The sequence below is a fragment of the Tupaia chinensis genome, unplaced genomic scaffold, assembly GCF_000334495.1.
Source record: "Tupaia chinensis unplaced genomic scaffold, TupChi_1.0 Scaffold000318_1, whole genome shotgun sequence".
NCBI lineage: Eukaryota > Metazoa > Chordata > Mammalia > Scandentia > Tupaiidae > Tupaia > Tupaia belangeri.
In genome coordinates this window covers 2,480,380-2,506,105 of record NW_006159811.1, presented here as the reverse complement: position 1 = coordinate 2,506,105, position 25,726 = coordinate 2,480,380, and the positions used below count along the sequence as shown (strand labels likewise).

The 25,726-nt window shown below is 38.2% G+C and overlaps 1 protein-coding gene across 4 annotated transcripts in view; it reads right to left on the bottom strand.

Moving 5' to 3' along the window:
* PRKG2 (protein kinase cGMP-dependent 2) overlaps window positions 1-25,726 on the bottom strand; it is a 102,801-nt gene that overhangs the window by 12,416 nt on the left and 64,659 nt on the right. For all 4 annotated transcript variants that reach the window (XM_027773062.1, XM_027773063.1, XM_006151454.3 and 1 more), the window contains 3 exons: window positions 6,970-7,133; window positions 2,343-2,465; window positions 1,120-1,182 (listed from right to left, as the gene is read on the bottom strand). In XM_027773062.1, coding sequence (XP_027628863.1) covers window positions 1,120-1,182; window positions 2,343-2,465; window positions 6,970-7,133 — 350 coding nt within the window. The remainder of the gene's footprint in view (window positions 1-1,119; window positions 1,183-2,342; window positions 2,466-6,969; window positions 7,134-25,726) is intronic.

The window sequence follows — 25,726 nt, the reverse complement described above, 5'->3', positions numbered from 1 at the left end:
ATTCTCAGGGTTGTCTTTTTTTCTTTTTTTTTTTTTTATACTATCCATGTATTCTTATAAGTGGTATTTGACATCTATAAATTGTAAGCAAAATAAAAATATTGTGAAGAAGTGACCAGAAGTTGGCATGATGGCTATGTCGCTGGGCTCCCATGTAGTCGACCATGGTTCGAGTCCCAGACCCGGTGGCTTAAAACTGGGTGTGTGTGTGTGCATGCCCAAGATCCCAAGAGAAGAATGGAGGAGAAGGGATTGTGGTGTGGCCACACACCCCCCCCGGGGGGGGGGGGGGTTCTCGCTTTCTGTCTCTCTGTCTCTCTTTGTCTTTCTGGTGAGAGCACGTGCTCTATAGCAAAAACCTCTCAAAAAAAAAAAAAAACGCGAAGATGGCAAGACTTAACCAGGAAATGATTTAAAAAAGAAAAATCTTGAAGGCTTAAACTGCTACATTCAGAGAGGATGTTTATAAATTTTTCAATGGTTCTGAAAGGCCAGCTTTAGAAATTCACAGCACCAAAAAGACACATTACCACGTGAGGATAAAACGTTGTTTGAGGTTCTGTGAGACTCAATGTACTTTACCCAAAAACTAAAATATAATGGGAAGCTTCAGAATTTGGTGAGATATTCAAAGGCAAGTTATATTTAAAATAAATAGAAAATCTTAATTAAAACTAAAATAGAATACTGTTTAATGATTGATATAACTGTTCCATTCTCTTGGGTATTGACCACACTGTATTTATAAATTAAATGCCAAAATTAGAACTTACTCTTTTCCAGAATCCAAACTGATATTTAAAAGTAATCATAAAAATAGAAGTGGGGGGAAAAAAAGCAAAATTGCTAGGACTTGAAGATTTGATGTCGTAATTGTTTTATAACTTCACCCATTCTTCATATGAATTTCAGCATTAGAGAAATCATTTTGGTATTGATTATTTTAACTATTTACATCTAGTAAAACATGGAGAGAAACCACAGCACCAAAAATGAAAAATTGAGTCTGTAAAGGGACCCTTGTAGCTTACCAACAGAAGCTGTCAGGATTACTACACTATTCTATCAATTTCTATATTTTTCTATGCATTTATTTTTAAAAATCTATCATTTCTGTACCTGTGTTTCTTAATGTCATTGATTCCATTCTTCAGATTTCCCAGCCTTTCTGTTGGATTTTGCCTAAAAAAAATTTTAAAGATGATTTGTAATAATAGTATTTAAGTATATTTTAAATTAAAATTCAACATTTGTTTAGTAATTCATTCATTTATTCATTCAACAACATTCATAGACTTTCTTCCATAGATCAGAATCTGAGTATAAGTAGATAAAAAGAAACATGGCCTATTTCCTGAAGGATGCCTAAATGTTGGGCATACACACACACACACACTGCTTTAAAAGACCTATGAATGAATGCTTAAAAGAACAGGAGGGTTCAATCCTGCCAACTCTGCTGAGGGAAAAAAAATAAAAAAGAAAGAAAAACAAGGGAAAGCTTTAAGGGATCTTTTACACCTGAGCTAGAATCTTAGTGGCATGCAGGAATTTCTACTGGCAACCATCTGCTAGAGTTTACATTATAAATGTACTAAATCTTAATGCTTTAAAAGAGTTCAAATGTTCAAGAATTTTTTTAAAAAAAGGCAGTAGAAAAAATAAAGTGTAAACAAACCAAAAAAAAAAAAAATCTCGAAGTGCCTTATTCTCTGATAAATGATTGTTAACGGTTACGTAGAAATTTAGGGTTCTTTAAAATAAGACCAGAGGAGTACCTTTTTTTTAAAATGAAGATTGAAGCAGAATATTTAGTAATGCTTTAACATCACTACTGATTTTCTCTCAAAAATAACAAGATTGTAAATTAGCAACTTCTTCTTTAATGTTTGCAGTTCTATTTTTCTCTGAAACAGATAAAGATGATTCCCAAAGGAAACTTTGACAGTTCAGATCTTTTAAAAGCTGTAACTAGAGGAGCCGGCAGGTGGCGTGGTGGTTAAGGGCACTGGACTCCTACATGGCTGACGCTTGCTCTCTCTCTCTCTCTCTCTCTCTCTCTCTCTCCTCAAGTTAAAATAAATAAGTAAATAGGTAAATGAAGTTAAATTGAAAAATAATTCTTTTAAAAAAACTTTAAGTAGATATTGTGATTCTATGACATGAAGTAAACTCAAACTCCTAACCTAAACTGCAAAACAGAAAGTAACTTTCACAAAATACAATTTAGTCACATATGAAAGTACAAACTGTAACATATACCCAACTTTAAGGTGTGTAGAGACAGCAGGAGCCTTCATACTTTTTCCAATACAAAGTTGTTACAAATTGTCCGTGCTCACCTGCAAAGCCTCCTAATCAAATCCTCGGGTCTTCTTGTTATTTTTCTGGGAAAATCCATTTTTTCAATTCCTTTGAGAATCAAATTGTAGGTCATCATTTGGTCAATACCAGAAAAGGGCGGGCTAGGGAAAATCCAAAATAAACACACTAGGACCAGAGTCTGAGACACAGTTGGAAATTTCTTCCTTTATTTGTTCCTTTTCCTTCTTTGCCACTTTGTCTCTCCTTTCTTTCTTTTCTTCCTTCTTTCATTCCTTCCCTCCCTCCTTCCTCCTTATTCACTTCTCTCTCAGTTGCTCTTTTTTTCACTAGTTATTCTATGTCAAATCTGTAGATGCTATACAATCACTTTACTAATTTCATATAACCTAAAAAATAATACATACATACAGATAGCTTATCAGTTGGTGAATATCACTAAAAAGCAAAATTAAGGTAGAGACAGAGGGTAATAGAGAGAAGGTGGATTTTTTTTTTACACAGTGTGACTAAGAACAGCCACTCTCAAGTTGACAGCTGTGCAGAGATACCATCAGTGAAGAAAGGGAGTAAATGAACCACACTGTTATCTACAGGTCAAGGTTTCAAGGCAGGCAATTCAAAGACCTGGAGTCAGGAGTGGGCTGTTCTGAAACGGTGTGGTGGGCCAGCCAAGCGAGCAAGCAGGAGAGGAGCAACCGAGATGAAGATAACACCCTCTAGATCTAGTCAGTTACGGAAAGTACCTGGAAACATATTTGAATGATCTAATTTATAGCAGCCAGCAAGAGTAAACATTGTTTAACATGTGGAGAATGAACTGCAGTGGTGGTAGAGTAGGGGAGGGACTATGAGGAGAGGATGGGGGAAAAGGTCTGATGGCCTGGACTAAGACAACAGAGCTGACGGTATTAAGATGTGGTTGGATTCTGGACTTATTTGGACTATGGAGAGGACTAAATATCCCTGTTCCCCCAATACGTACATTGAAACTCTAACTCCAATAAGATGGTATTTGGCAGTGGGGTCCATGGGAGGTAATGAGGCCATGAAGGCAGAACCCTCACAATGGGATTAGTGCCTTCTAAGAAGAGGTGAAAAAGCCGGCTGTCTCTGCTACGTGAGGATACGACAAGTCTGCAGTCCCCAACTCAGAAGACCTCACTAGACCTCGGTCATGCTGGCATCATGATCTAGGACTTCCTACTTCCTAAACTGGGAAAAATAAATGTTGTTTAAGTAACCCAATTTATGATGTTTCCTTATAGCAATCCAAGCAAAGACAGGAAGTAAAGCCAATGGGATTTGCTAATGAGATGAATGTAGCATGAGGAGCAAAGAAAGGATTTAGAGTGATGCTGAAGTGATCTGGCCTCACACCTATAGCATTGAGTAATCATTTACTGAGAGAAAAAAGGCTGAGGTATAAGTGGAAGTGTAGAGCAGCTCGTAGGGAAGGGAATCAAGAGTTTTGTTTTCAGTATCCAAATGGAGATGCTAAGCAGGTCATTGGATTTGTGAGTCTGGCATTCAGGGAAGAGGCTAGGGCTGGAGTTGTGATCTGGGGAGTCTTTAGACAAGATGGATGGCCATCAGTGACTTGATGATATCTCAGGGAGTGTATGGATAGAAAAGAGCCTGAGGACTGAAGTGGCCCAATGTTGACAGGTCAGGAAGATGAGAATAATCCAGCATGGAGATGTGAGAATAAGCCACCAGTGCAGAAAAGGAGAGTGAGGGAGGTGCTAGAAACCAAGTAAAGAGAGCATTTCAAGTATTACTATGATGAATAAAAAACAGTGAGAGCTGATCACTGAATGTGGATAATACTCAAATTCATACACTTTGTTTTTAAGAACACTTTCAGGGCTGGCCCTATCGCACAGCGCTTAAATGTGGTGCAGAGGAAGTGACATCCACATGACTAACCACAGTTTAAGTCTTGGCTTGTAAAACATGCTAGGTGTATACACATGTGCCCTGGATCCTGATGGGATGGAGAATTGGAGGAAAAGGGATTGTGGTGTAACCCCATACTCTTAAGGAGTGTTTTCTCTCTCTCCCTCACTCTCTGTCTTTCATGCATGTGCATTCATATGCTTCTGACAAACATCCATCCATAAATAAATAAATAAATAAAACACTTTCATGTCTATTCTTTTTTTTTTTTTTTTTGAGAGATTTTCACTGTAGGGCGCATGCGCTCGCCAGACAGACAGAAAGAGACATAGAGACAGAAAGCGAGAAATCACCCCCCAGGGGGGATGGTCACGCCGCAATCCCTTCTCCTCCATTCTCCTCTCGGGATCTTGGGCACGCACGCACACGCGCCCGGCGTGAGTTTTAAGCCATCGGGTCCGGGACACGAACCGCGGTCGACTACGTGGGAGTCCAGCGACATAGCCATTACGCTAACTGCTGGTTCCCTCATGTCTATTCTATTATGCCATTTAATTTTAAAAACTGAACATGACTCTCATGAGCTACTCTGCTATATCTCAGTCATGCTTGAGACCTTTTGCTATTAAGAGTTCTCACTGGGAACTCTTGAAACAAAGCAGATACACCAACTTCTTAATAATCTATGTTTTACTTATAAAGTTAGAAAACAAAAGCTATAGCTATGCTATTTTCAACTAATTTACAACCACACTATGTGCGCGTGTGTGTGTTATGTGTTTGTGCATGTGTGTGTTCATGTGTGTGTGTGTTGTTGCTGTGTTGTTGCTGTTTTGTTCTTTAGTCCTTTGTACATTTTCATCTACCTACTGACACTCTAGAGTTCAGGGCATTTAAAATGAACTTCTCTCATGTCCCACCCAGAAAACCTTTTCAAAAACTATTTTTCAACTTCTTTTCAATAGCTCAAGGTCACGTGACCTTAGTGACTCCATTTTTATGGGGACTCTCTCCCTGACCCCCATTCTCATCCCTTCACTGTATGTCCCTATCTCTTGTAACAATTTCTTCTACCTGATAAAGAATGAGATGTCATTCTCCAGCCACCTACAAGAACTATCACCAATCTATTAGAAACACAGGTTACAAATTTTCAAGTGATGAAAAAAATTCTTGAAATAGAATTCCTTATAGAATACCTTGTACCCAAGACCTTCAATAACGTTTCTCTAAGAAGTACTATCAATAAATGTTTCCTTTCTTCCTTCATAATCTTAGTAAATAAACACTTGAACATGTACAGATAATATAAAACGATCTTTCTGATTTGTTTGCTCATTCCATGTGGACAAAGATACAAATGTAGCCACAGGTTACCTAATGTTGGAGGTTGTAGTGTAAAAAGTTCAAGAAGAGTCTATGAAACTCTCTTTTGTAAGCAGGTGTTGAGGCTTGTATCCCCTCCAACAAGCTCGTTCCAATATTTCTTAAACCATTCCATATTCATATTCTGAAATTAAGACTGAGAATATTTGCTAATAAAGTCTTGTTAGGATGATCAAGTCAATTAATGAGAAATGGAGGTAGAAAACCAGAAAGAAAAATGGATGTGAATCCTGTTGACATCCCTGCATTATAAGCACATATGTGGGAGTGGCACATGTGTGTAATGGAAAATGTGTCACATTTGGAGGCAGAAGACCTAGGGTCTAATTATTGATCTTAAGAAAGTAGATTTCTCACCTGATTTATAGTCAATAAAATGTCAATTATAAAATAATCATAATAATCAAATATAAAATAATCATAAAATAATTAAAATCCCTGCCTTATCTTTCAAAGAAGTTTGAAAACTAAATTATTGATAGATAATACACATGTAAGTGCTTCATAAACTGTAAAGTGGTTTACAACAGAGAAGTAATAGTACAAACAGTCAATATGTGTGTGTGTGTGTGTGTGTGTGTGTGTGTGTGTGTACGTGTGTACGTGCTTTAAGTATTTGGGATCCTGGATTCAGGATTAATTAATATAATCCTTTAATCTCTCCAGGAGTGACAATTCAATTTCAGCTGCTAAAATCCTTGCTGAGTGGTCTTGTCTCCATTCATTAACACCTCCAGAAAGGAGTTGACAAGGAGATTAAAATTTAAATCCAGCAATGTGGCTTTCTTTTAGCATTTCTGGTAAATGATATGAGAAGATAGAAGAACCTGGTTAAGTTTATTAATTGGTCAATGGACTCAACTAAAATTAGAATCACTATTTTCTCAATTATGAAAAAAAAGGAGGAAAGAATAATAAGCTCATAATTTTTCATTCCTTCTTTTATTTTTTAGGATGGATAATCAAAACCTTCACATATATAATATTTTATCTGTGATAAGAGGGCTTGCCATTTTAGGTAAAGCATAGCAGTTGTACACTCCTTTCCTTCCGTTTCCACCTATTTTCTCCATGTTCCAAACTAGCCCACTCATTGTATTCAAAACAACATAAAGAGAGGAAGGCATCATACTTCATCAAAAATATTTACCAAATGTTAAATTCACAAATTATGTACTTTATCTTTTTAAGCTATTATTTTGCACTTCTATGGGGGAGGGGCTTCAAAAGCTCATGGAAAAATAGAATTAAAGTCCAAATTTATTTTGGCAGGAAAAAAGCGAAATCCATACTCATTTTCCATGAAGCTCTTGAAGAACCCTCATATAAAGAAGAAAGAGAACACAAGTTGAAGGTACATACTTGCCGGTTAGGAGCTCATACACCAGAATTCCCAGTGACCAGAAATCCACGCTGAAGTCATGTCCTTTGTTGAGAATGACTTCAGGGGCTACATACTCTGGAGTCCCACAGAACGTCCATGTTTTCTGTCCAGATCCTATTTTCTTAGCAAATCCAAAGTCTACCTGGAAAAGAATGTCAAAGAAATAATCAGAGACCATGAAACTGACCGCAACACTCAGACTTCTCTTTAAGTCTCTCTGATTTCCCAAATCTTCTTCCTATATCCTACTCTTCCCTTCATGCCTCACACATACATACACCTATAATGACGAGCTCTCTCAGATATTCTTCATAAGATCAGGAATATCTCTAGTCATACTGGAGAAAGTTTCATGCACACACCTTTACCCTTATGACCACTAGAGGCTAAGAGGAAGGGTCTAGCTGAAGAGAGCCACAACAATAAATTTGAAGCTCGGCCCAAGCAGGACTAAAACTATGCTCAATTCACTAATGGTATTCATTAGGATTCTCTTCTTAATGGACCCCTGTGCATTTAAAGCTCCACCATGGAAGTAAAAAATAATAACAAAACTGAGAGCTTGGGAAAAAAATTACTGCTGAGAAGAAAAGTAGCTTACAACTCTGGATAGTCTTTTCTTTTCATGAATTAATTCATTTATTTTAATTGGACCACAGAGAGAGAGAGAGAGAAAGTGAGAATGCAAGCCATGAGCTCTGGGACTCAAACCACAGACGGCCATGTGGGAGCCAGCACCCTTGTAACCACCATGCCACCTGTCGGCCCCAACTCTGGATAGTCTTAACATTACCATAGTCCCTCCTATGGTCAACTGCAATATGGAAATATTATTAATAAGTGGAAAATTCCAGAATTAAACAACTTATAAGTTTTAAATAACTTTCATTACAATATATTATTATTTTTTGCATGTTATTAGTTATTGTTATTAATCTTTTACATGTCAAACTTATAAATTAACTTTATCATAGGAATATATGTATAGCAGAAAACATCTGCAGGATTTGGTTCTAACTGCAGTCTCAGGCATCTGTGGAATGTCTTGGAATCACTCCTCTGTGGGTGAGAGGGGATTACTGTATGTATAAGGTCTGCTCCTGTACATTTTGTTAGTCCAAAGCAAAGCCATTGCAGTTTGGGTTGGGCTCTGTACACTGACAGTCTCTTTCAGGGAGGTGGGTGGTAGATGCAGCTACATTAACTTATTTATTTTGAAAACATACATTTGGCACCCCCACACATACACACTGGTTGGACTTGGTGCTGAGCCTATAGAAACGGAGATGACTATGAGAAGCTCAGAGTCCTGAGAAAGGGTACACATACATGACTAATTTTAGAGCATGTCAAGTAAAAACTCAAGAGAGCCAAAAGACATATATTTCTAGAACATTAGAGAGAGAAGAGTGGAGAAGATGTTATTAAGCAGTGACATCTGAACTTGGCTGAAATGGAGGATTAGGAACTCTCTCAGGGAAATGAATCAGTGCTACTCTCCCGTGTCTTTTCAGAATAGACCTCTGCTTCTCTGAGACTTTATTCAATGAACTCTGTACACAGAATAGACAGGAAAGCACGCTGGAGCTGCAGAGGGCCCCTGCATCGAATCGAGGCAGTGTATGTGATTGAAGTCCTGCCCTGAAAAGCAGTTGGTTTCCTTCCATGTGGGTATTTAACATGTACTTTTCGTCTCCGATATACCCAGACATGATTTTAACAAAACCACCTCCCACCCCCATCAAGTAAATAGGCACACAAATTGTTCTTGGGCTTCAACATGCACATTTTAATAGCTTTATTATGCATGAATGATCTCAATAATACAGCAATAAGCTTGGCTAAAAAGCCAAATAAACAAAGTTAACATATCTAAATAAGCCCTCACCTAAAAACATATGTGCCAGTGAACTACAAAATCTATTTATTCATTTGAACTCTTTATTCAAATATTAATACTTAAATTTTTTTTACCTTAAATCTTTTTTTAAAAGAATTCTTTCATTTAACTTTATTTTTATTTATTTATTTATTTTAATTTGACCAGAGAGAGACAGAGAGACAGAGAGAGAGAGAGGGAAAGTGAGAAAGCAAGCCACCATGTCTGGGACTCAAACCACAGTCTGCCATGTGGGAGTCCAGCACCCTTAACCACCATGCCACCTACCAGCCCCTTAAATAAATCTCTGAAAACTTAACTTTCTTATCAACATTTTTTAGTATTTATCATACAACGGCAAAGATCTCCTTATTGGAAAACTGGAATATAAACAACCTAATTTGAAGTGGGCTTTTCTATTTTCTTTTATCTGCATAGAATGACTCACAAAGATGATATCTAAGAGATACCTGGGGATATTATGAAATTAAAATTTGTAACCAGCTGAGATTAGCACATAGACTTATTCTTCAGAGAAAGAAATAATATGGAAATTCTAGCAAATTTTATAAAGACTGAAATTTAAGAGGCAAGAAAGCAATGCTTATGACTGTATTCATATGCTCACATATGGAAATATTATATTTTGTTGGCTTATAACAGCCTTTCGATTCACTTTTTTATTGCCTTTAAGTTTTCTTTTTAAGGATGACTGGAAGTTCATTAACTATTTAGGAGAGTTTTTTCCTAGCTCTGAGAGTGGTATATTTTAGTTTAAATTGCTGGTTTTGCTTTTGTAATATTTGCATATTAGCCCAAAGAGATGACAATAATCATGCTAAAAGTTTAAGAATTATGAAACTGTATCACTTTCTTTCTTTCCCTTTTTCGATCACTTCAACGTTAGTCTAATCCATTTGGCCAGAGGAAATTGACACACAGAGCTATCAAAAGTCATGTGTCTAATAGAAGAAGTCGCAGATCTTTATGTCAAGTTGGATATTTTCTACACAAATCAAGCCTCCTCTCTCTCATACCACCATGGATCCAACCACAAAGACTTCTTTTACTTCATCCTTTTAGGCAACACAAAAATAAGGCTCTTCACTGGTACATTCAGTGAGTATTTATTTATCAACTGCAGGTACCAAAAACCCAGATATAGACAAAGACATTCAAATGAAGAGACAGAGAGCATAAAATACAATATTTCATGTGATCGAGTCCAACAGACATAATCTATGAAAGAATATACAACACAGATGGGTACAGAGAGGAGCATGAATTGTGCTTTTAATAGGCGACTAGGAAGAGCCTCTGAGAAGGTAACATTTGAATGAAATAAGAGAGAGCTCTGTAAAAAGAGGAGCAAGGGTGATGCTGCCAGAAGAAAGAGTGAATGCAAGGAGTCCGAGATGGGAACACGCGTGGAAGTTCAAGGATGGGCAAGAAGGCCTGTGTGGTGGGGCTATAATGTGTGAGGGAGAGAGATGCAAGTGAGGGCAGATCAGGGAATGAATTTGTGAGCCATACTAAGAACGTGAGTTTGTTTGTTTGTTTTCCTCAAGAAGTCACAGTGGTTCGGGACCAGCAGTTAGCGTAATGGCTACGTGCTGGACTCCCACGTAGTTGACTGCGGTTCGTGTCCCGGACCCGGTGGCTTAAAACTCACGCCGGGCGTGTGTGCGTGCGTGCCCAAGATCCCGAGAGGAGAATGGAGGAGAAGGGATTGTGGCGTGACCATCCCCCCTGGGGGGTGATTTCTCGCTTTCTGTCTCTCTGTCTCTGTCTGGTGAGGGCATGCGCCCTATAGCAAAAATCTCTTAAAAAAATAAGTCATATAGTGCTTTAAGAGAAAGGATGTTATATGACCTGATTTACGTTTCAAAGGTATCATTTTCTGGGACCAGCAGATGGTATAATGGTGTTGTCCACTGCAGTTCGAATCCCAGACCCAGTGGCTTAAAACTCACGCCAGGCACATGTGCATACATGCCCAAAATCCCTACAGGAGAATGGAGAAGAAGGGATTGCAGTGTGCCCATCACCCTGGGGGGTGATTTCTCACTTTCTGTCTCTCTGTCTCTCTGGTGAGTGCACACACCCTGTAGCAAAAATCTCTTTCTCTCAAAAAATATCATTTTGAAAGACAAGAAAATAAATGTTTTGTTTTGTTTCTTTTCCCCCAAAAAATTCTATGAGCAAAACTGAGCTTTCACGAAGAATCTCTGGAGAAGCAGTAGTACACATGTTTTTCCCTTATCTCCATTCAACTCCCATTACTAGAGATGGCTTACATTATGTTCAAAGTTTCAAAACACCAAGTCTCCAAAGATTTTTAATAAACTGGAAGGATTTAAGAGCCTTCTAAATCTGCCATGATGTTTGCACTATTCAGAACAGAAAAATTAGCCTTGTGGCTTTCTGGACTTGGTGTCCAGTAAGTATGAGCTTTTTCCCAGAAGTTTCTCTCTGGGTCAGTAAATTTGTCAGATATTGGTTCTCTTGGTCACATAAAAATGGACACAAAATGACTGGTCTAATTAAGCCAGATGATTCACAGAGACATAACATTCCAAAATATACTTATGTGGCATTTTTAAGGGCACTGATTTTGCCCAAGTCTAGACAAGGGTAAAATGGAATCTGTTTATCCTGTCGGCCAACAACCAAAGTTGACTGAATGTGCCTCTGATACTAGCACCTGTCCACTGGAACGGGCGACAATGAAAGGTTTCCATCAAGTAGAAGTGAGTCAAAGAAGCTAAGATATGGGGTAGAGGAGTCTTTTATAGCAACAACCCATTCTTTATGGGGGTGTGGTGATTCAGCTGAAATATTTAGAGAATTCAGTAGAAAGAAGCAGGAAGAAGGAAAGCTTTGTGTCCAGAAGGACAACTGGAAAAATCCTTTGAGGCTCATCTTGGATGCTCCACCTCTTTGGCAGCTTAATTGAACCACAGAACCAATCCCTTTCTCCTGCAAAGTCCTTCATCACTGTGTATGCACCACAATTACATCCTCAATGGCAGCACTATCTAATCATGTGTAAATAAATCTTACTCCTCCAGAAGAGGCATTATGTCCTACTCATTCCGCTACCCTATACCATGTGTAAGGTTTAGTGAATAAAATGGAAGAGATAACCATTAATACCAGTTTCAGTAACATATATTGAAGTCTAGGAAGGTCAAGGATACTTGCATAAAATGAAATTTTAATCGGACTTTTTTTTTAAACTTTAATTACTGAGAGTACATGTATGTATGTGTGTATAAGAGAGAGAAGCACCCTGGAAAGGGCCTCATCACATTGTGATCCTCTTTCTCCAATCCTGAAGCTCCTGAGGACATTGGACACACAGAAGTACCAGGCATGTGTTCAGGCCAGTCCAGAGATCTGAACCCGTGGTCAACCTTGTGGCTTCTAGTTCTGTGGTCCAGGACACAAGGGACTACACCACCAGGCTGGGCCATGAACCATGTTTTAAAGGGAGCCTTATCATCATAGGTAAATAAATGATGGAGTAGAAAGTATTTAAAAGTAACAAAGCGATATGCATTGAGCACACTGGTGGGAAAAGCTTAACTGTCCTTTAGCAAGTACAGTTAGTAATGGTCTGGTGAGAAGAATATGATTGAGGCCAATGGTTATTTTGACTTTTCAAGTTAGGAAATATTTGGCACATATAAAATAATGTGGCATATATGCAAGTTATAAAGCATGAGAAAGAAAACACTAGTGTACCCACCACCAGTTAGATAACTGGAATAGAACCAAACCAAAGCTTCATGGACTCCTCCCATAATGTCCTCCTACCCATTGCCAAGTTCACCATTACCCCAACTTCTGCACTTACATATGTTTGCATTTGTTTCTATGTTTACCCCATAATAAACACCCCTAAATACTATACTGTGTAGCTTTTTGTTTGTTTATTTTATTCACGATAGAGAATATGTGTGTGAATGTGCATGAAGAAAGAGAGAAGCATCCTCAACAGGGTCTCATCATACCCTGGTCCCCATTTTCCCCACTCTCCAGCTTATCAGGATCTCAGCTGTATTCCCATCTGGCATGTTTTTCAGGTCAACTCAGAATCCAAACCCATAATCAGCTCTGTGGTTTCCAGTGCCACAGTTCAGTATATTGCTGCCTATACCACTGAGGCTGAAGCTAGGCTTAGTTTTCATATATATATATAAAATTTATTTAACATTGTTTGCTATTATTATATACACATATATATATAATTTATTTAACATTGTTTGCTATTATTATTTATTTTTGTTTCAATTTGACCAGAGAGAGAAAAAGAGAAAGAGAAAGGGAAAGTGAGAAAGCAAGTCACAAGGTCCAAGACTTGAACCACAGTCGGCCATGTGGGAGTCTAGTGTCATAACCATCACACCATCTGTTAGCCCCTAGTTTTCATTTTTAATAATTTTAGATAAATCTTAGATTTATCCTCAGGAAAATTGCTTTTTTTCACTCAAAATGATATTCATGAATTTAATCCATACGGATGTTCATTTATTCTCTCAGCTGTACACATGTAATACACCATGATTTCTTTTGTCCATTTTGCTTTTATGAACATTTATTTCCAATTGTGTGCTATCACAAAAATTTTTCTTCTTTTTTTTTCTCTTTTTTTTTTTTTTTGAAAGGTTTGCACTATAGGACGTGTGCGCTCGCCAGACAGACAGAGAGAGACAGAGAGACAGAAAGAGAGAAATCACCCCCCAGAGGGGATGGTCACGCCGCAATCCCTTCTCCTCCATTCTCCTCTCGGGATCTTGGGCACGCACGCACACGCGCCCGGCGTGAGTTTTAAGCCACTGGGTCCGGGACGCGAACCGCGGTCGACTACGTGGGAATCCAGCGACATAGCCATTACGCTAACTGCTGGTTCCCAAATTTTTCTTATTTTTAAAAAAATTTTTAAAAGAGATTTTTGCTATAGGGGGCGTGTGCTTACTGGAGGGACACAGAGAGACAGAAAGTGAGAAGTCACCCCCCCCAGGGAGAATGGCCACCCTGCAATCCCTTCTCCTCCACTCTCTTCTCAGGATTTTGAGCATGTACACACATGTGCCCAGTGTGAGTTTTAAGCTGCCAGGTCAGGGACTCGAACCATGGTCATCTATGTGGGAGTCCAGTGACATAACCATTATACCATCTGCTGGCCCCACAAAAATGCTTCTATTAACATCACTATCTAAGTAGACATGTATAAGAGAGTAGAAATACTGGGTCAAAGACGTTGTATATTCAACTTTATTAGATATTGCCAAATTATTTTCCAAAGTAATAGTATTATGTTACCACCCTTATTCACCAGCAGTGTATGAGAGTTCTGATTGTTGTATGCCCTCACTATCATTTTATAATACACCCTTTTTAATTTTGGCCATTTTTGACTATAAAATCACTGTGATTTTTAACTTGCAGTTTCTCCATTAGTATTGATAGGTGACTTTAGCTACAGCAGTTAACTAGTTCTCATAGATGAGACAGCACTTTACTCCCACCCTGTTCTCTCCTTGTTTGTCTTCAGAAATGTCTTGGCTATTCTTGGCCGTTAGTTATTCTATACAAATTTTAGAATTATCATGCCAAGCTTCATGAGAAGCTCTGCTGGAAATCCCACTGGAAGTATATTAACTCTGTAGATCAATTTGCAGGTCCGTGGTATCTTTAGGATATTGAGTTATCCTATTAATATTTTTTAACATAGTACATCTTTCTGAATTTGTTAGGGCAATGATGGCTAGTACAACGAATATACCCATAAAGATATAAAAGCTTAAACTCTCCATTAATTTACTTTCATCCTCACATAGTAAGTTTTCCTGAGCAGTAGGGAGATCTCTTCTAAGCAGAGATGCAGGGAGAGAAGCTCTTTTCATCTCAGGACATTGTCGACTTCAAACTGGCTATGTTTGTTGACAACAAGCCAGAAAGTGTGTAGAAATCAGCTGTGCCCAGTATTTACAGGCCAGGTTTGACAGTGGGGCACATCACTTTGGCTGATATCTCACTAGCTATGAGGTCATCAGAAAAGTTATGACGAATTTTTCTCTTTCTGTACAAAAATGCATCATGACTTTTCCAACAACCCAACACAATTATGCCAAATGATCATGACTGACCAGAAAGAAGGCTGTGCTGGGTCATGTAGCTCTGTGACCAGAAGGAAGGAGATTGAGCCATATTATCTATTCATTTCAGTTTTTAAAACATATTTTCTATTATTTTGTGTTTCAAGATACATTTTTGCAACTAGTCCTAGAAATATTACATCATACTTTTTATAAATGACATTTACATTCCTAGTTATCAATGATGAGATCTTGTAGTATTACTTTTATATCCTGCAACAACACTAACTCTATGTATTCTAATACTTAGTGTTACATTTTGATTTCTACTGTTAATCATACCACCTGGTAGATTTTGTTTACTTTCCAATCTGTTGGATTTTTTTTTTTTTTTTAGGTTTTTGTCATAGGGCAAGTACATTCTCCAGAGAATGAGAAATCATCCCCTAGGGGGAGATGGCCATGCCATCATCCCTTCTTTTCCATGCTCCTTTCAAGATTTGGAGCACACATGCGCATGCACCCGGTGTGATTTTCAAACCCTGGATCTGGCACTCAAACTGCTGCAGGCCATGTGAGAGTCCAGCACCTTAACCACCACACCACCTGCTGACCCCCCAATCTGTCTTTAAAAAAAAATTCTTCTCTTTTCTTGATAGAGTATGTGTACATATGTGTGTGTGTGAGAGAGGCACCTTCCCCAGGCACAGAGCCTGGTCACATTATGATCCCCTTCCTCTGGTCCTTCAACACATTAAGAGCTGATCATAGCATCAAGACACTCTCGAGGGTTTATGCTATCTCTCTCACTCTCTGGCTCTTTCTGCCTCTTGCTCATAGAAGAAATAAATAAACTTTCAAAAATTATTTTGAGCAACATATCTGTTAGAACAAATAAGAATAAGAAAAGTAAAGTTTTTAGTTCACTTTCACTTATTCCTTCTTTGATGTTCTTTCTTTATATACATCTGAGTTTCTGACCTGTCATTTTTGTTCTCTCTAAAGAACTTCTTTCACATTTCTTGTAAAGCAGGTCTACCAGCAACAAATTCCCCTGAGTATTGAGAAAGTCATAAATTCTTCTTTGCTTTTAAGGATCATTTTGCAGGGCACAGAATTCCAGGCAAGTGGTCTTTTCTCTCAAACCATCATTCCATTCTCATTTTACTTGAATGGCTTCTGAGAAGTCAGATCTAATTCTTACCTTTGTTCTCCTATAGGTAAAGTGCCCCCCCTTTGGCTTATTTATGGGTTTTTTTCTTTTCTTTTTTTGAGAGATTTTTGCTATAGGGAGCATGTGCTTGCCAGAAAGACAGAGAGAGACAGAAAGTGAGAAATCACCCTCTCATGGGAGATGGCCACGCCACAATCCCTTGTCCTCCATTCTCCTCTTGGGATCTAGGGCATGCATGCACATGCACCCAGCATGAGTTTAAGCCACCGGGTCTGGGACTTGAACTGTGGTCGACTACATGGGAGTCCAGCAACATAGCCATTATGCTAACTGCTGGTCCCTGTTTTTTTTCCTTTATCTTTGATTTTCTGCACTTTGAAACTGTATGCCTATGTATATAGTTCTTTGGGGTTTGTTGTGTTTTGAGGGGAGAGACATTTATCCTGCTTGGCATTTTCTGGACTTTCTGGATCTGTGCTTTGACGTCTGCATTAATCTGGAGAAATTCTCAGTCATTACATTTCAAATACTGCTTCTGTTCCTTTTGCTTGGTCGTCTTCTGTGATTCCATTAACATACACTATACCTTCTATACTTGCCCACAGTCTTTATTCTGTTTTCCCTGTCTTTTTTTCTCTTTAATTCTGCCTTGGAGATTCATATTGATATATCCCCAAACTCAGAGATAATTTCCTCAGCTGTGTCCTCTCTACTAATAAGCCGAAGGCATTCAAACAAGTCCACTAATAATCAAAGACATTCTTCATTTCTGTTATGCTGTTTTTGATCTCTAGCATTTCTCTTTGATTTTTTCCTTCAGCTTTCCATCTCTCTGCTAACATTAGAGTACTGGCATATTAATCATAGCCATGTTAAATGTTTGATGCTTTAATTCTGACATCTGCCACGTCTGGTTTCTATGCTTACTCTGTCTCTTCAAATTGTTTGTTTTAGAGAGATTTTTGCTATAGTGTGTGTGCACTCACCAGAGAGACAGAGATAGACAGAAAGTGAGAAATCATCCCCAACCCCCCTAGGGGGGGAGATTGCTATGCTGCAATCCCTTCTCCTCCATTCTCCTCTCAGGATTTTGGGCATGCATGCACACACGCCCAGCGTGAGATCTAAGCCACCAGGTCCAGTAGTCCAACTGCAGTTGACTATGTGGGAGTCCAGCAATGTAACCATCATGCCATCTCCTGGTCCCTCTTCAAATCGTTTTCGTCTTTTAGTATGCCGGGAAGTTTTACTTGATAGCCAGATATAGCGTACTGGGTAAAAAGATCTGCTGTAAATAGGCCTTTAGAAATGTGGTGGTGATGTATAGGGGCAGGGGAAGTCTTACTGTAGTCCTATGGTTAGCTCTCAGTCTTTTAGTAATCCTACATCCCCAGGCTGTGAACTTGACAATGTTTCTCAGTCGGGTACTGAGTTACAGTTAGGTATTTCCGCTCTTCAGTGTCAGTTAAGCACTAATAATACTCCAGAATTCTAGGGCGTGGTTAACTAGTGTCTTCTGAGGACAAACCTTGTTCTCAAGAACAGAATTGATAGGTATATTTCAAAATGATTTCTTTCCTCCTATTCCTGAGGAGAAATTTCTTTTACACAGGAATGGCTTTTTCTGTGATATTTACTGTAAGAACCTCCTGAGATCCTAAGGATAAAATACACAGAAATGTGAGGGCTCCTCTATAACTTGGTCCACCTGGAGCGTTTAATGTTGACTGAACCTCCAGCAATTAATCAATGAGAGTTCTGATTTCCCCATCCCAGCACTGGTTCCTGTGGAGGTTTTGGGTTGACAGTCTATTCCAGTAAGTTGTGGTTCCCTGTATCTGCCTGTCTCTCCAGTTTTTGAAGCAGTGGTTTACTCTGTGTCCTCACCTCTCTTACGAATCCAAAAGAGAAACGTTGATTTTTCAGTCTGTTCAGCTTTTCATTTGTTAGGAGGAAGAAGCAACTTCTAAGCTCCTTCAATGCAGAATCAAAAAGCTGAATGCTTTTTGATACATTTTTGATGTTAAGCTCTGCTTAAATTCTAACCTGGTTATAACATATTGTTTCAAACTTACATTTGTTGTAGTAGTCAGTTTTTAATACCTTGCTTATGATTCATGGCACTAAATTTATGAGTGTGATTGAACGTTAATTTGCCTTTCTTAGGAATGTTCTTTAGAGAATCAAGTTTACACTAGCCTCACAGAATAAAATGGAAATTATCCTTTACTGATTTCTGAAATGATTTGCATAAAATCAGCATTAAGGTTACTAACTCCTCAATGATACAAAATTATTCAGATTTCCTATTTCTTCTTTGATTAGTTTGGTTAAGTATTTTATTGATCTTTGTACCTAAGATCTCACATAGAGTACAGTATTGTTCAAGTACTTCACAATCCACATAAATCTCTGCTTTAAATCTAATTCTGTTCATTCATAATAGTATTTTTTATTAACCTCCTCTCCTTTCTTTTTTTTTTTTTTGAGAGGTTTTCACTATAGGGTGCATTCACTCGCCAGACAGACAGAGACAGAGACAGAAAGCGAGAAATCGCCCCCCAGGGGGGGATGGTCACGCCGCAATCCCTTCTCCTCCATTCTCCTCTCAGAATCCTGGGCACACACGCACACGCTCCCGGCATGAGTTTTAAGCCACCGGGTCTGGGACGCGAACCGCAGTCAACTACGTGGGAGTCCAGCGACATTACGCTAACTGCTGGTTCCCACCTCCTCTCTTTTTCTTACAGATTAGTATTTCCACAGATTTCTTAATTTTGTTGATCTTTTCAAAACACTGACTTTTGGGACCAGCAGTTAGCGTAATGTCTATGTCACAGAACTCCCATGTAGTTGACCGCAGTTCAAGTCCCGGACCCAGTGGCTTATACTCACGCCAGGCGCGTGTGCGTGCGTGCCCAAAATCCCGAGAGGAGAACGGAGGAGAAGGGATTGTGGCATAGCCATCCCCCCAGGTGGTGATTTCTCACTTTCTGTCTGTCTCTCTCTGTCTTTCTGGCGAGTGCATGTGCCCTATAGCACAACTTCTCAAAAAAAAAAAAAAAAGAAAAAGAAAAAACACCGACTTTTGGCTGGGTCTTTCCTTTTTATTTTATTCACGTTCTTAGCTTTATTATTTTTCTAGTTTCACTTCTTTGGTTTTGTTTTCTTTTGAAGCCTCTCTGGTTGGATAATGAACTTAGTAATTTTAAAACTCTCTGATTTCCTGGTTGAAATACATAGGGATATTGATATTAAATATCTAGCTATCACTTTAGTTTCAACACACACATATATTAACATGTACCATGTTCTCTATTGTGCAATCTCATTTTTAATATTTTTAACACTTCTTCACTGTCTAGTGAGATATTTTGAAGTACATTTAAAAGTTCAGCAAGATGAGTTATGATTTTTATTAATATTTTATTCCTTTTTAATTGAGTTATTGATTTACACTTTATAAACATTGAAATCAGTGCATATAAACTATGCTCATGTGCATGCATGCCCAAGATCCCAAGAGGAGAATGGAGGAGAAGGGATTGTGGCGTGGCCATGTCCCCAGGGGTTGATTTCTCACTTTCTGTCTCTCTGTCTCTCTCTGCCTGGTGAGCACAAGTGCCCTATAGCAAAAACCTCTCCAAAAAAAAAAATAATGAGGTCATAAATGATAATTGCACTTTTAATTCATTACGTTTTGAATGAATGAGGGAAAGGCTGCCTCACTGGCATTTCACTTAGTATTATATGCCAAATAATATGCCAAACCAGCAGTAAATACCCTACTATAGTCTGCCATCATGAGGCTATCAATGAAGACAAGCAGATTGATCATAAATAATCAGGCAACAGTATCAACCTCCAATATGCTTTATACTATATTTTTTATAGAATACTCAATATAAGTAAGACTAAGTTGCTTTGTTACAACTTCTGTGCAAAAGTATCGAGGCAGTCTGAATTTGGCTGAGGTATATTGCTTATATGAGTTGGTAGTACTTTCAGGCAGAACATGAATTGATGACTGACTACCGAGATTACTGGGTTATAACCAAGTTTTCTCCTAAGCAACCCCAATAAGCCTGGGGTGCTTTCTCTCTCTCTCTCTCTCTCTCTCTCTGTCAAGTGCATGTAGTCTCTGGCAATAAGTAAAGTCTGCTTGGGTTGAGAACAGGTGGATTTTTCTTTAAACTCTCTATATACTGTCCTACATTTTAATACTGTCGTTGTGTCTTTCATTATAATCAGATGAGGGGCTCTTAATCATTATTGCCTTCATTTGCTTTCCTTAGCCTGGAAGGTGGAGACAAATTTACGAAAATAGGGAACGGCCAGGTACTAATGATAATAAGATAATTATAATGATGTCAGAGGCTTCATTGTCCTTTAGTTCTTTATTTTCTTAGAATTATTTAATTTTATTCATTCGTTCATTTTACTTTATTTTAATTTGACCAGAAAGAGAGAGAGAAAGAGAAAGAGGGAAAGCAAGCCACCAGGTCCAGGACTCATACTGTGGTCGGCCACATGGGAATGTCCAGTGCCTTAACCACCATGCCACCTGCTGGTCCCTGTCCTTTAGTCCTTTAATCCTCATTGCCCACTCAGTGTGATTCTCATTGGAGATAGCTGAGACCCAGGTGGGGTCTATTGTAGTACAAATCAGACTGGCAATCTCAATCATGACTTGAGAAAGAATAGCAGAATGAGGTCATCATCTCGCAACACAAACTCATCATCTATAATTATCATAAAAGGGTAGTCCTGTGACCTGGTGGCTAAGGGAGCCAGATCCCACATGGCTGACTATGGAGTTCAAGTCCTGGTCCTGGTGGCTTGAAAACTTGTTGTCCAGGCACAACAGCATGCCCCAAATCCTGACAAGATGGAGAAATGGAAGAAAAGGGATTGTGGTATAACCATGTTCCATGGTGGGGTGCTTTCTCTCTCTCTCTCTCTGTCAAGTGCATGTAGTCTCTGGCAATTTTTTTTTAAAGGCATACCTCTACAGCCTCCTGAAACATACCTCCAAAATCTAGAATTTTCTCTTGTTTAGCTTTACTTTCTAAGCTTTCCCTAGTATTTATCTGCAGGGAAAAAAACAAGCAAACAAAAAGTTTACCTTACTTGCCTCCTTTAGATGTCTACCAAAAACTGATGGAAGAGGATGAAAATGCTTCTTATTTGAATTTGATGAATAAGATCAAAGTTACTCCTATAAGGATTCTTTCCTCTTCAAAGACATTTGTGTCCTGGCTGGACTTTCTTTAGTGTTCATCACCCAGAGGGTGGTCCTGCTGTGCTGTCACCAGGCACCTCCACCTCCTACTGCAGTCCCCTGGGGGCCCCTCAGCCAAAGCAGCTTTGCTGGGATGCCAAGCTGACAGCCTAGTTCCTATTTTTGCGATTTGCTTGAATTTTCTTAATAGCCTCAGATATGATCAAATGTTAATTTGTATTCCCTACCTCATGGGAACACTACCCTATAAACCCATTAGATCAAGTTTATTTTTTTTAACTGTGTTGTACATTTCTTTTAAAGCTTTAGCTATATTGAGTCTGACTGTTTTATTCATGTCCAAGAGAGATATATTAAAATTTCTACAATTGTTTATATATACTTACCTTGTCAAATTCTGCTTTTTCTTTTTAAAGTATTTTAAAAACTTTATTAAGTAAATACGAGTTTGGAAATTTTATATCAACTTGGCGACATGGAATTTATACTGTCATATGATAACTTCCATTTATCTTTAGAAATACTTCTCCAACATTAACATGATGAAACTTGCATTTAAAGTTGTTAAATATTTCCCAGACATATCTTTTCTCCATCCTTTTAATTTTAACTTTACTGTATCCTCATATTTTAGGCATGTCTCTTAATAAATATCATACAGTTAATTTTTATTTTAAAAATCTATTTGGCAGTTTTTTTTAAAAAAAATTCTGGAGAGCTAAACCATTTATGTATGTTAGATTTCTTTGTCTTCTCTTAATTTCTGTTTTTTCTTTGATTATTTTCCAGATTTCCTGTTTCTCCTTTGCTGTCTACTTTAAAAATTACATTCTTTCCTCCTATTTTAATTTCAAGTCCACATGCTCTATATTAAGCTCTTCAATTACATTTTTCTCATTTTGGCACTACATATTAGAAAGACAATTATTACTTCATACCATAATTTTTAAAGGGTTTAATGAGTTTACCATTTCTCTATGGTCACTATTTCTTGTTGTATCCCAGATCTTTCATCAAGGATCATTTTTTTCTCCCTGAGGCATATATCCTTTATACATAGTAGTAAACACCCTTATTTTTGTTTGACAATGGCTTTATTTTACCCTTATTTTATATTTATTTGTTTGTTTATTTAAAGAGAGAGAGAAGAAAAGTACCTCAACAGGGTCTCATGCCATGATCCTTCCTATAGTCTCAGGCAGTCAGCCACCACCATGGCTGGGCTTATTTGACCCTTCATGAAAGAGTTTCACTGGACTTGTAATTCAACTTTGCCCTTTATTTTTTCTCAGAACTTTTAAGATCTTATTATACAATGTTCTACCTTCTACTATTGCCATTGAGATGTCAACTGAAAGCCAATACTTAGTCCTTTATGTGGAACTCTTCTCTGATACTTTTAAGACTTTGTTTTTCTTCTGTACCTTCTACTACTACTGTAGCTAATGTCCCAAGACAGCCCCAACCATCCACTTCTGATATACAGAGATGCCCACTCTCACAATAAATCAGGGTTGACCCTATGTGACCAACAGAAGACAGCAGAAGTGTCAAGGGTAGACTTTCAAAAGCATTTTAGCTTTCCCTCAGTTGCTAGAATGACTCATTCTTAGTAGAGTCAGCTACCACCCCAGGAAGACATAAAATCACTCCTGTGAAGAGTCCCCCAGTGAACAGACAGCTACAATTTACCAGCAATTTACACATCATCTTGGATTTGGACCTTCTTGCCTTAGTGGTCTTTCAACCCTCCAGGTAACTGCAGCCCTAGCTAACATCTGATTAAACCATTATGAGAGACCTCACCTCACAACCACCCATCTAAACCACTTCCAAATTCCTGACCCACAGAAATCATGAGGTCATGGGACCAGAAGTTAGCGTAATGGCTATGTTGCTGGACTCCCACGTAGTCGACCATGGTTCGCGTCCTGGACCCGGTGGCTTAAACTCACGCTGGGCATGTGTGCATGCATGCCCAAGATCCCAAGAGGAGAATGGAGGAGAAGGGATTGTGGCGTGGTCATGCCCCCGGGGGTTGATTTCTCACTTTCTGTCTCTCTGTCTCTCTCTGTCTGGTGAGCACAAGTGCCCTATAGCAAAAACCTCTCCAATATATATATATATATATTCATGAGGTCATAAATGATAATTGCACTTTTAATTCATTAAGTTTTGAAGTGATTCATTATATCAAAATAGGAGCTAGGGGGTCCAGAAAGTAGCATGGTGGTTAAGGTGCTAGATTCCTACATGGGGGACTCTAGTGTGAGCTCTGGACCCATCCATTTGAAACACATCAGGTGCATGTGCATGGATGCCCAAAATCCTGAGAGGAGAATGGAAGAGAAGGTATTGTAGCATGACCATTCCCCCTGAGGGTGATTTCTCACTTTTCCTCTTTCCATCTCCCTGGCAAACGTAGGTGCCCTATGGCAAACAAACAAACAAAAAACCCTAAAATAAAAGAAAACAAAACAAACAAAAAAACTATATAAGTTTTTACAAATATAAGACAAATATAATTAATCTATTTGTAGGGATCTCTTCACTTGATAATTGGCATATTTTATAAATTCTGGAAAATTCCCAGTCATTATTTTTTTAAATGTTGCTTTTCTCTCATTTTCTGTATTTTTTGTTGGAGATTCCAATTGAGAATGTCAAAATTTTCTCACTTTCTTTTCTTTAAGAATTTTTCGCTTTCTTTTCTAAGTCTCTTCATTTCTCTCTCTTTTTGAAAATACCACAATTTCTGATTTACATGTAATTGTTGTATATCTTTGTGGAGTATAGCAAGATTTTTAAAGCATGTATCCAGTGTGTAATTAGATTGAAGATATAAGCATTCACCATCTTCATCATTTAAGATTACATAATGTGTAGCTAGCAGGTGGTGTAGTGGTTAAGGCACTGGACTCTCACATGGCCTACCACGGTTTAAGTTCTGGACCCAGTGGCTCGAAATTCATGCTGGGGGCATGTGCATGCATGCCTAAAATCCCCAGAGGAGAATGGAGGAGAAGTCATTGCAGTGTGGCCATTCCCCCAGGGGGTGATGTCTCGCTTGCTCTCTTTCCATCTCTCTCTTTCTCTCCAGCAAGTGCACACACCCTATAGCAAAATCTCTCTCTCTCTGAATTAAAAAAAAAAGATCACGTTCTTTACTATGGTACACTATTGTATAATCTATTTCGCTAACTTACATGTAGCCTTCATTTCTCTTTCTTAGGTTTTATCTTTTAATCTTTTATTTCTCTTTCTTATCTTTTATCTTTTAATACCTTTTTATCTTATGTTATTATCAAGTATTCTATTTAAATTATTTAAGTTTATCTTTCAGTTCACTAATTTTTTTCTCTACCTATGAATCATCTATTTATGCTGTCCATGACATTTTTCTTTTTTACAAAAATACTTATTCTTTTCATTTTTATGCAACTATTTGGGGTAGATACTATGATTTTTCTCTATTTCACAAAAGAGAAGACTGAGTTATAGAGAAATAAAGTAGCAAATGGGCACACAGCCAGTGAATGGCAGAATCAAGGTTTAAGTCTAACCATATGTTCTCTCTCTCTCTCTCTTTTATTTATTTATTTATTTTGAGACATTTTTGCTATAGGGCTTTTATCTTTTAATACCTTTTTATCTTATGTTATTATCAAGTATTCTATTTAAATTATTTAAGTTTATCTTTCAGTTCACTAATTTTTTTCTCTACCTATGAATCATCTATTTATGCTGTCCATGACATTTTTCTTTTTTACAAAAATACTTATTCTTTTCATTTTTATGCAACTATTTGGGGTAGATACTATGATTTTTCTCTATTTCACAAAAGAGAAGACTGAGTTATAGAGAAATAAAGTAGCAAATGGGCACACAGCCAGTGAATGGCAGAATCAAGGTTTAAGTCTAACCATATGTTCTCTCTCTCTCTCTCTTTTATTTATGTATTTTTTGAGACATTTTTGCTATAGGGCGCGTGCGCTCACCAGACAGACAGAGAGAGACAGAGAAACAGAAATCGAGAAATCACCCCCCCGGGGGGATGGTCACGCCGCAATCCCTTCTCCTCCATTCTCCTCTTGGGATCTTGGGCACGCACGCACACGCGCCCTGCGTGAGTTTTAAGCCACCGGGAGCAGGACGTGAACCGTGGTTGACTACGTGGGAGTCCAGTGACATAGCCATTACGCTAACTGCTGGTCCCTAGAAAGTCTCATTCTTTACACATTTCTTATCTTTCTCTTAGTTTCAAAACACATCAGATGTATTTATTTAAATTCTGTAACCACTTACTCCAATATATAAAACACTAATGTGTCTGCTT